The sequence below is a fragment of the Vanellus vanellus genome (assembly GCF_965231255.1).
Source record: "Vanellus vanellus genome assembly, chromosome: 15".
Lineage (NCBI taxonomy): Eukaryota > Metazoa > Chordata > Aves > Charadriiformes > Charadriidae > Vanellus > Vanellus vanellus.
Genome location: NC_138920.1, coordinates 3045114 through 3057550, shown reverse-complemented (window position 1 = coordinate 3057550; position 12437 = coordinate 3045114). Strand labels below are relative to the sequence as shown.

General features: G+C 42.4%; 1 protein-coding gene across 1 annotated transcript in view; it reads right to left on the bottom strand.

Moving 5' to 3' along the window:
• Positions 1 to 255: 255 nt before the first annotated feature.
• AHCY (adenosylhomocysteinase) overlaps positions 256 to 12437 on the bottom strand; it is a gene marked incomplete at its 5' end in the record, with an annotated part of 29894 nt that continues 17712 nt past the window's right edge. Inside the window, 4 exons of the mRNA XM_082491093.1 lie at positions 256 to 1265; positions 4586 to 4780; positions 10711 to 10828; positions 11756 to 11843. Of these exons, the coding sequence (XP_082347219.1) occupies positions 1134 to 1265; positions 4586 to 4780; positions 10711 to 10828; positions 11756 to 11843 (533 nt within the window). The 3' untranslated portion in view covers positions 256 to 1133. The remainder of the gene's footprint in view (positions 1266 to 4585; positions 4781 to 10710; positions 10829 to 11755; positions 11844 to 12437) is intronic.

Genomic DNA, 12437 nt, shown 5'->3' with positions numbered 1-12437 from the left:
TTCGTGACATATACAGAAGTAAATCTCTGCAGACAGAGGGGAAGAGGTTTTTTTCTGCATGATTCAGTCCTTAAATATTTCAATAGCCCGAGAAGCAGCTTTTCCCAGCTCAAGCATATGATGCAGGCTAGTCACAGCACTGGCTTTTGCCTTGAGGAAACCCCATTTGGATACATTATTTTCACTAGCTTAAGGACCACGCAAAAGTAAACAAATCCATGGCAAAAAGCAAAGCATCTCACTGTACAAAGCAAGTCAGGCCACAGTCAGATCTTTAATAAAAGCACTTTGAGACAGTGACAAACAAGATACAGCAGACATGACAACTCAGAGAAATCAAGTTGGGGGTAGAAGTGTGCTGCTGGTATTTTCAGAGGATCAAACAAGGTCCCTAAACCTAACCATCCCCTCAGTGGCTTCTCAGCCCTTCACAACACACTAGAAGGCTGCTAAAAAAGTCACTCTTGCCTCACCCCTCCAAGTTGGCATGGAAGAAGCACAGAAGGGTCTTTGTTCTGACCAAAACCGATGGAGTAAATTAACCCAGAAAAAAATGCCAGCTCTAGTCTCCGAGTAGGAGATGAAGTTGATTTTATAGGAAGGAGACCAAGAAGCCGATACCCCTCTGTAATTCCTCCAATTTCACAACATGCACTTCAGCTAGGGCACCTTTGTGGAGAGAAGCCTGACATTGCCAGCCTCCTAATAGAATTCATCTAATTTGAGTAGGGCATAGCAAAAAGCACCTCCCTGTAGAAACTATTCCCCATCTTATTAGTCTTATTCCCCATTATTAGTCTGTTCAAAGAGGCTGAGTGCCACACATTTGACAAGACTATGCATTTTCATTTAGCAATCTTCTGTCCTGTTCCCCTCATTGGGACATTAGGAGCCAATAAAAGGTGCATAGGATCCTTTTCACCATGACATTAGCCAAGTAACCAATTCTAATTCCAAGAGTCAGAGTGATCCTTTCACTAACAAACAAGGCCCTGGAGCTCCCTTGGTTAAGGGGAGGGGTTCTGCAGCACTGAGAGGAGTATGGCAAAGGGCCTGTTCTCAGAAGCCCAGCACACACAAGAGCTTTGGAAGGTTGTATCTCTGCACTTTGGTCTTTGGGTAGTGCCACCTGCTCAGTATCTGTAGTGGTCTGGCTTGAATGGCCCATCTCTTGATAAGCCGAGGTATTTGGCCTGCTTGTCACTCAGCTTCGTCAGCTTCACACACAGTTTATCCAGATGAGCAGCAGCCACAGCTTCATCCAGCTGAAAAACAAAACATGGAGACAAGAATATTAGTGGAACAGAGTCCTATTAGTTCAGGAAGTCATGGTTAATAGGGAGAAATGAGTATGTGAAAACCAATAGTAGCCCTAAGGAGGACCTAACAGACTCATGCAGACAAACAGCCAGACAACTCTTTTCCTGCTTGAGCACAGAGGCATTTGCTTTGAGCCCCACACTTGAGGGAGTCAAGTTCAAGTGAGACAGATAATATAGTCAAGCCCATTTCAATCCCATTTACACATTCACATCCATCCAACGAGTAAAGAACAGAGATGAAACTATTCAGAAATAAGAATACCCAGTTTGGTAGAATGGTAGAGCCCCAGTCACATTTCCACTACAAAGACACCTGGACATACTAGACTCTCATCTTACAATTTTGGATAAGTTCTGATAATGAAAAAAAAAAAAAAAAAAAAAAAAAAGCATCTCCTTTCCAGATATCCCATCTTAGAGATTATTAAGAAATTCATTCCCGAATCACTAGTTCAACAAGAATACTAGTATCTGCTGGCATTATCTACATGAAGAATAAAGCCAAGGTGGGCTGTAGGACATAGGCTCAGAAATGTTGATATGCTCTCTTTATCCCAAAGGTGTCAGGCAGACATGCAAACTCAAGGGACTGAAAAACATGTAAAGTTACAAAACAGTTAAGTGCTACAGGCAATAGGTACAGAAGAGTCAGAAAACAAACAGTAAAATGGCAAACTAGCTGCTCTGCCAAAGGCAAATGTACAGCCATAAAGGCTATTTAAAGACAGAAAGGACAGCACTAAGAAAGGATCGGGTGCTGCTGAGTTACAACAGAAGGCTATGTTTGATCACCATTTGTACTTCCTGCAAAATACAAGTATTCATTGCTACGGAAACAGATATAAGGTAAGTCTAAATTCCAGCAGCACAGGAAAGACTAACAATATTTCTCCCATAGTAGTTAAATAGATGTGAAAGGTGACAATATTTGAAGGGCAACAAATCAACAAAACAATCAAGGGCCAGATCTTCAGCTTGAGTGAACCAGCACATCCTAAACAATTCAATAACTAGTCCTAGATTCCCCACCCAAAGGGAGTGTGGTAACAAGCAACTACTCTGAAGTAATCCCATTGTAATGGATCAGGTGAAAAGCTACACCTGTGCAGAGTATAATACACTGCAGCTCAACCTGCTCCAAGTAGACTGCCAACATATCAAGAACATGGGACTGCCAACATCTTTTGAGAGCCAACACAGCCAAACATGTACGAGACAATTACAAACATAAAGATGAAGTGGTTGAAGAACACTGAAGGAAACCATGAAAGCTACCAAACACTACATAAGAGTCAGGAAAAATCACAGAAGAAAGAAAAGCTAACTGGAAGGACTGTGTTTAGAAGGGAAACAAGTACCTAAGCTTAGTAGATCCTGCCAGGGAAAAAAGGGAGGGTTAAAAATTGAATGCATATCTGGTTGACTAGACTGATGTGAAGATCTGATAGGCGCATATTTCCAGCAAGTTTAAGACAGATTACACTCACTTGAAAAGGAGCAGAGTCCCTGACATTTCCCAGATCAGGTTCTCAAACTACAGCAGAGACAAGCTGTTTCACAGCTGCGTCAGCTTGGGGACTTCAAGATTTAGATAAAGAGGTACACAGACTTAGATGAAGGTAAGTGACATTCTTACCTCAAGAATCAGACAGCTGAGCATAAGAATGGACAGATTTGGTGCCAAGAACATGGACACAACTGTTTGCCTAGATTTCTGGGAACACATATTACAGAAATGTGTGCATGTCTGTAATACCTGATCATCAAAGCAAAATTCTCTCAGTCAGAGTGCAATGTAACATACTTGGTAATTCTCAAATTTTACATTTGGACCTCAAAGCTACTACACAGAACAAGGAAAGATACTAGCCAGAAAATTATCAGAGAAAGCTGTTCTGCCCACCTTTTGTTGGTTCTGACAAGGCAACTGCTTTATTCTTTGAATTTCTCTATGGAGGGTAAAGGGTACAAAGCATTTTGTCACAGTATATGAACCTGAAAAGATCACTGCCCTATGCTCCACTAGCATGCAACTCTAACTCATCTGGGCATTACTTCTCTTGGCTGGTTCAAGTACGCTTACTAAAAATTGTTATTCAGGAAGAGGATGAAGCCACATTTTATTAGCAACATTGGACTATCATTGAGAAAACTGTCAATGAAGCTTTTCCTTTGAAGATGATTATGTGTCAGTTGCAGACCAACTCCTACACTGTATTCCTGGTATGCTTTGCTTGATCATTAACGGATGCTTTTGGAAGCTTAAGTCCTTCAGCAAACACTTCATAAGTAAACATGAACATATACGCTCTACTTTCTAAATGAAAAGTATTTTCACATTTAGTGTCACATCTGGTTGCATTCCAAAGGCAGTGGGATTTAAATCCAGCATTTTTCAATGACCATCTCAAATTCTCAGGCTTGTTTTGGAAAATTAAAACCAGGTTAGTTTTATAAAAGGAATTTGTGAGTTGTGACATGATCCAGATTTTTCCAAGAACAAAGAATGCAGAGATAAGTTTAAAGGGAAACCTGAGGGAAATCTGTCAATATTTCGTAAATTTTGTGGACCAGATTGTGATAAGCTCTGCTCAGGTGCAAATGGGACCCAGACTCTACCAACCACAGTAAATGTGATTCCTAGTTTCACTCCAGCTTCAACTCTGCCACTAGAAAGGCATGTGAAAGCTTGCTGTGAATGCTGACATTCACAAGAAGGAACCAGTTCGTTGGGAGACGCTCCCTGACTACCCTGAGGCAGCACAGGACTCCCCAGCACCTTGGGGAAGAGCCCCAGGTCAAGCCAGAGTGACTGGATGTTCTTTATCACATGGAAAAACTTCTAAACTGAAAGGGTTATTATAGACTGGCACGGGCTGCCCAGGGAAGAGGTTGAATCGCCATCCTTGGATGTATTTAAAAGCCATCTAGATATGGTGCTCAGGGACATGGTTTAGAAGTAGGCCTGGTAGACTTAGATAACGGTTGGACTTGATGATCTTAAAGGTCTTTTCCAGCCATAAAAATCCTATGATTCTATGTGACAGACAAGTCCCAGTTCTGCACAACAGGTTAGCCACAAAACCCAGCACACTTCAGACTCAGCATCACCCAACACCAAGCATTCTCTGAGGGACAGAAGCTCCTTGCAACACCAACATTCAATAGGAAAATGAACTCAAGCATAAGTGAAACAAATCCACATGATTGCATCAGAAGCTGGCTTCCTTACAAGCTTGCATCCTTCTGCTCTTCTAACTCACCTTCTTTGGCAGGAAATGGACTCCGACAGAGTATTTGTCACTATTGGTCCATAGCTCGATCTGTGCCAGCACCTGGTTGGTGAAGGAGTTGCTCATAACAAAGCTAGGGTGACCCATGGCACAGCCCAAGTTGACCAGTCGACCCTCTGCTAGCAGTATAATGTGACGTCCATTCCTCAGTGTATAGCGATCCACCTGGGTGGGGAAAAGCAAAAGCAGTGCAACATCAGGGCAAAGAGAACATTTTAAATCATACAAAGTTTGGTGGCCTTTCTCCCCACATCACCAATTCAGCAGTGGGCTTGCAACACAGACTTTGATTACAACTGAGACACCCTTTCCTCAATTCCCAGCCAGCATCTATTTCATATTTAACCACTTATCCAGTTCTTCTGGTTTTTCCACATGCACATTGTCTAAGATGGATGCGGTGGGGAGCATGCTGCTAGCAGCAACATGCAGTTCAAGTATGCCTAATTGTAACAAGGGGTATGGAGAGACAGGGCAGAAGAGGGAACACCTCTGCACACAACAGCCCACAGGCTTTGCATCTAACACAGTGGTAAGAGCCAGAGACCTCAGCCTGCTGAAACCGCTCCCCTGTAACTCTTTCCACTTCCATAACGCCAATGCTTTACAGAAAAAGAATCATAAAGTTGCTTAGGTTGGAAGGAACCTTAAATACCATTTAGTTCCAACCCTCCTGCCCTGGGCAGGGACACCTCCCCCCAGCCCAGGTTGCTCCAAGCCCCGTCCAACCTGGCCTTGAACACCTCCAGGGATGGGGCAGCCACAGCTTCTCTGGGCAACCTGCGCCAGGAGCTCACCACCTTCGGAGCGAACAATTTCTTCCTAACATCTATTCTAAATCTCCCCTCTTCAGCTGTCCTAGCTTCTGGTGTACCGTCCTTTGCTCTCAGGGGGCCAAAGACATGGTCCTCCATGCGGACTGATTTCCAAGCTACGCCGCTGACAACAGAACTCTGCACACGAAATCAAGCCTCACATGGGCTAAGGAGACAGTCTTCAGCTATATGAGTGAGTCCCACACAACTCAGAAGATAATGACACTTGATATGCGCCTCAACTGTCTGGGCCAGATTGAGCTCCTGCAGTGTTAAAATGAACTCTGTTTCTCCTTTGCACCAGTCACCAGCTCTTCTCTCCCCTGCCTTCAACCCTGTAGGGGGTTACAATATTAAAGCCCAGAATGAAATGCCAATATGACCTGTAGGTTACAAGAATATTCAGTAGTCACTGGTATTTATTGCTCATGTCACACCAAGCATGTGGGAGTAGAGTAAACCTTTGGAAAGACTTAAAAGATACTCAACCACCAACTTTAACAAAGGTTAATGCTGTAGAAAAGTCTATTTACCTTATGCTGTCAGAGCACAGCAACTGTGAAAGACTTAAAAGGGTCCCTCCCCACAGCTATATTTATCCTTTTAGTCTCAAAAGTTATATAATATGAAGCAAAACACATCACTTTCCATTTTATTCTTAAAGCTTTGGCCCTTTAAAGCCATGTGAGATGAAGCTTTAATTGTAACAATACCATCTTCTGAAAAAACACCTTTCTGCAGGTCCTTAAGCAGAGATTTAACAAGTAAATTGATAGAAACTAATTTATTAGAACAGGTATTTTGCCTTCAGAGCAGGTCTGTGCCTCCACCTGTCTTCCCCAGCTATGCTTCAATTGCACCACTATTTTCTACTCTTTGGGTTCATGTAAAAAATTATTATGTTTTCAGCACAACATATGCAGACAGTAACCACCTCAAACAGAAGCCCTAAATAACATTCTTAATTTCCCCTGTCCAAGAGCAATACAGCAAGGTAGGGTTAGTAACAAGGCTCTCCACTGAGCAGCTGCAGTATTTCTTACGGATGCTGATTCTCCATTGTGGACTGTCAGTGACCGTGCTCAATCCACCCAAAATATACCACATGGGCTATCACAAAATTATGGAAGTAATGAAACATAGAAGGAAGCAGACAGAAAGCAGAACACTAAAAACCTTGAGGACAGCTATGATATTACTTATATTAAATGCTATGCTTACAGATTAAGATACTACAATGTAGCAGCTAAATAGCATTTCAGTTTCGAAGTCTGAATCGGGTGGTTTAGTGTCAAAATATTATATCCATATAACATCCACACAACTTGCACCTGGACCGCTGCTGGCTTGTGCATGGAATCACACACCATCGGCGGTCTGCTGACATGACTCATTCAATGCACAGGGTAATGCAGAAAATGAAAATGAATGTCTTTACACAGAAATAAATACAAAATAGTAGCGGTACCAGCAGAGGCTTAAGTCAATGCCCTGGAAACACATCTCATCTATGAGCAGATAAACAGGCTGATTCATAAGCTCAGAAGTAGAATTCAAGTTATCCAAGCATTAAATTCACCTCCACACATATACAAATGCTTCTTCCCTTTCCCTATCAGCATTTAGCTTGCTCTGGACTTTCTGGCTGCTTTGCCCTTCCCTCCACACCATGATAATATGAATAATTTATTTTCAGAGCCAAAGCTCATTGATCCCACCCTGACCTTCCCTTCCTGGAGTCCAGCTCATGCTACACATCAGTCTCCAATACCAGACAGCAGCCGAGCAGGACTGCGGTGCAAAGCCATACTCAAAACTACTAGCCAGCTTTTCTGTAATAAGCCTATTACCTCCTTAACTGTACTTTGAAAACAACAGATGAGTCAGAATGGTACAATAAGACATTTTCCTTTCCCAAGCATTAAATATATCTTACACCAGCTCACCACTATGTAAATGGAGACCATATGGTACAGAAAACCACCATGTTGGACACATTTACAATTACTCCGTACCTCTAAGCTGAAGTCTAGCAACCCTCAGCTCTGGTATTAATCCTCTGATCAAGAGACAGATGTCTTCACAGGAGGTTAGAGATTTTTGCTCTTGTACTATATTCCCCTCCCTGCTACAGGAGAGAGAGAAAAAGTGGCCAGGTCTTAGCAAAAACGTGAATATTTAGAGAGTTTTTAAGAGAGTTAGGATTCAGTATTATAAAACATAGGATACCTCACCCAGAACTTCAATGTGAAAAAACATATGCTATTCTAAGGATAAGCACAGGATCTCACACCTTTAACTCAGGACTGAGCTCCCCTTGAGGACCCCAAAACACCAGGGACAACATGACCACAGAAGTGTCCCTCTGAATCTGAGCAACAAAACTGAGAAACCAGCAATGGCCTAAGTGGCAAACTGGTAATTTTCTTCCCAGATTAAGAGCAATTCAATCAATTATTGTAATGACTCATCACTGCTGTCCTGAGAAAGGTCCCAACACATGCAAATTCCCATGAAGGTGGTGAGGGACAGAAGCTACAAGATACCTCCTGGGAGCTTGTTTCTAAAGCTAAAGTTAACAGATGTCCTGGAGGAGTGAAGCAATTGCAACAGTTTTCTACTCAATGATGCCTTTTAGTTTGTTTCAAGAATGGAATCTAGGGCTCTAACGTCACATTTTGCCTCCCAGTCCTGCCTCCCCCTTTTTAGAAATGAGTAAGTTTAAGACGTGTATTAGTCTACTCTTGCTCAGTTGCCCAGCCACCATGGCAATCAGGCACAGAGAATGAAAGAGAAGAATAATGAAGCTTTTACACAACAGAACTTGTTCACGTAACACCTGCTCAGCAGGTACCTCCTTACCTTGTCACGTAGGTCTGAATTCTTTAGGGCCCAGAAATCTAAACAGACACAAAATGGAGCACAGCGGTATACCACTAGCACAGTGCAGCTACTATAGCATTAAAAACACGGATAAGAGTCCAACTGGAGATTCAAACTAGTTAACAGGGCTTCAGATTCACTGCAATAAGTCAACAGAGCCCAAGTACTAACCTGAGCTAGGGACCAGCTTGTACTGGGCTTGCCAATGCACACATCTATAGGCCATCCTCACTTCAGTAGAGCTTCAAACGTGTGGAATGACCACATTAGATCAGATTTACTGGTTACCGGTAGCAACCAGTATAAGGGTAAGGAGAAGCACAAGAACAGCCCAAGGGTAAAGTGCTATTTCCCCCAGTAAATCCGCTCAGCTTCAGCTATCTGTGCATCAAGCTGAGCCAGAGGGGATCCACTCAGGGCTGCCAGAAACACTTTTTACAAACTTTAGCTAATGACTTTTTAGTAAACACTTGTGGCATCCTCAGCACACTGGGCAGCTATTTCCACAGCTTCCACTCTGTGAGCGACTATCTCCTTTGCATCACTCCGAATATCCTTCCTTGTGACAGCAGAGGTTTAAATAACAGACCAGAGAGATTCAAGGTAGGAGGTAGGTCTTCAGCGTTAAACCTTATCGACAACCTTGGCCCTAATTCCATCCTTTTGAAAAGGTAATATTCTGCTTTTAACCAGAAACTTGTTACAGTTTTTGTACCTTGGACTACACTACATCTTATTGCACCTAATACATCTATGACAGACTGCTCCTTCAATACAGAGTATACAAAGAAAGAGGGACTACTACCTCTGCTAAGTGACACAATTTTTCACATGGACTTTAAGAGCCACATTGAATGGCCACGTGCAGGTAGTTTGGCTATCAACATCCAATTTAGCCTTCAACAACGTTTACTTTTTGAGCAGACCCAGTTTTAGTTTTCAAACCCAAGCTAGCAGAAAGCAAGCAGCAAGCTGCAGGCTCCTCTAGAAGAGCTGTTGAGCACAGTCAGCTCCACACTGAGGTCACAGGCAAGAACAGACTTGAACAGAGCAAGAAGTTGAGGGTATAACTTCATACCTAGTTGAGTCCACATGGAGCGTCCCAACAAACAGGATACTGAAAAGACTCACAACTACTTAGGAAGAGTTTGATGTGGGTGGCCAATAAGACACAGGGGAATTATGAGAGTTGGAAGGGCAGATCGAGATCTAAGACATATGCTAGGGTGTGGTGTTTTTAGAAAAAGCTGAAAACCTGTCCCAGAAACCTGCTATCAGCAAGCACACTCCGTCTTCAAAAGGTAACTAGAAGTCCTATGCCAAGTCAGACAAAGCCTGGTTTGCTTTATGTTCTCCCCCAATACTGGTGTTACAAAACAGTTTTGATTTAGTTTAGTTTTGTTTCTTTGCTTTAGAAAACACAGCTGAACAGCTGCAATTTTTAGATTGTTATTTTCCTGTGTAGCTACAGCCATAGCTTTCAGTAAATACATAGTGGGAATGCACGCTGAGCGCGGATAAAACATCTCGCCTTGTCTGCCCACACAGAGACTTCTGGTCTACACAGGTTTCTAAAATGAAGCCACTAAGCCTGGAAGAGAAGTCTAAGTTTGGCAGAGCTCCAAAGAATTTTCCCTGAGGCTTCACTCTCTGAATTAAAAAAAAGCTTTGAAAACAAAGAGGTGTGAAATTTTTCAAACCTTGACAGAATACCAGAAGACATTTGCCTGAGATTCACTCTAATCCTGACACTCTGCACCAAGATCAAGATTGCTCTGGTGCAGAGCAGTACCTGAGCAAGCAGCTTCCTGAGAGGAAATGCAGATCAGCCACCAGGCAATCATTTGGGCTGCATTCTTAAGTTTTATACGGTCTCTAATGGTCTGTTCTGTATTCATCATCTAAGTTTGCTTTTTGAAACTGAGTTACAGCGCTGTTCTCAGCTGAAGGCTATAAAAAAAAAACACACACTTTTCCATACCTCCTCACCATACCCCAAACATCAAAGCTGACTCCCTCTGTGGAATGAACTCAATGCAATTAATTGTCTACACACCCACCACTGAGAGGTAGGCTCCTGTTTGTCAAGGAAGTAGGAACACATGGAGAAAGATGCATCTGTACCAGGCACCTCTCACCAGAGACGATGCTGTACACTTGGGCACCAGCTGGAACCAATTGCTTTAGTATCAACATAAGAATGTGACATTCAGTTTGTTCCAGGTTAATTGGGGAAGAGCAGAGCAGAATCTCAATTCTAATCAGCCCAGAAAAACACTGGCTTCCAAGAAAGCCAGAAACAAAGTACCTGAAGAGAAATACCCCCCTTTCTGGAAAGGGACACGGAGTAGCTATTGCTTCTTTCTAGCAAGAGAGCTTGTGCAAGGGCTGTCTCACCTGAGGTTTAACATTCACCGCCTCTACTGCATTTTCATTCAGCCACTTTGCATCAACTTCCACATCAAAATGGCCAATATTACACACTATGGCATCATCCTTCATCTGCTCAAAGTGCCTGCAAAAAAAAAGTTACATCAAACATTAATGAACAAAGAAGTTTTTCTTCAGCACCAGAAGATGCTCTGGTCAAGGAAAAGTGAGAAGTGCCTGGCTCACTGACTGCATTTGACTCAAGATGTGTGGGTCTGTTAGTCTTCCAGGCACATGAAGTCTACTGGAAAAAACTCTTAAGCTTCTAGGAAAGGATGCTTCCCAAGGATATAAGAGGTTATTGGAGAGAAAAATATTTTCCCAGTAAGGAAAGTAAGACTATTTTGTTTAATTGGTCAAATCTGGAATACCCACAGTTATTCTCTTTCCTACATAGAAGAAACAATTTTCTTCATGACTTGAAAGTTTCCAGCAGTTTTAAATCTCTACAGAATAACAGCTTTATCTCCTCCCACTTAATCTGACCTTCCACTACAATATGTACAATCATAATCGCAAAGATAGGAATGAATTTGTGTAGGGTGGAGGGGCTATAAATTGAGAACTAAGAAATGATAACAAAAAGACTGCAGGGTAGTTTATTGAGAACAGGCTAGTTTCAAGTCTGCTATGTGTACTCACAGATGGAATCTCTTTCTACCTTTACTTTTCAACCTTTACCTACCTACCTACTCCTCCATTCACATTTATCTATCCTAACACAGAATTTTTAGCCTTGATGATCTTATTCTCCAAAAGTCTATCTATCCCTCTACATCTTTTTTTTTTTCCTCCATCATTACATGCTGTAAGACAGGAACAATTGCAACATGGCAACATCCAACAGAACTGAAAAGACCAAAGCCCCAATTTCTCACTAAATCAATGCTAAATCCTGATGTCCAGAAATGAGACTGTGTGCTAACCTTCACCATATTGCTGTAAAATCATGACTGTATTTAAACCTAACTGTACAGGTACGCTTTCACTAAAGCACATGGCTAGACCATACCTGCCCTGAACAATGTCAGTGCAGCCGGTGGTAGTAACAAAGATATTGCCTTCTTTGCAAGCCTCCTCCATGGTTGTAACTTCATAACCTGAAAAGAAAGAAAATTATTGCTCTACCCAACTACCAGCACTTATTAAAAAATGGGCTATGATATTACAAGCAGAAATGTATGGAGGAAGAATAAGGGAAGTCGATGCCAACACCTGACCTATGGAGGATGCAAAGTAGTGGGCATACTTGTCTTACTAAATACCAACGTAGCATGAAAATATCTATCCCTCGCCTGTTTCCAATCTGTAGATCTATACATTCAATGTCTTATGTCCATAGGTGTAGTATCTGGCACAGCACTCAGACTGGATTCAGGGGGTCAGGTTTACAAAGGAAAGCACACCCACAACCCCTGCAGCTCTAACCATGTAAGAATAGGAATGGGACAAACTGGTACAAAGAAGCATAGTTACATGAGGCACCCACAGAAAGAGAAGGAGCGCAGCTTCCAGAGCACACCATGAGCACAACTGGAAAGGCAGACAGCATGGCACTCCTCCCCAAAAGCAGCTGGTGTTTTACTGTGGAGATATTCTAGTGAAGTCTTAACCCACACTGGAGGCTAGAGTTGCATAACTTGAAGATAATGAACCCATTCCAAACCAGCCTTACGGTGTTATGAAATGGGGGC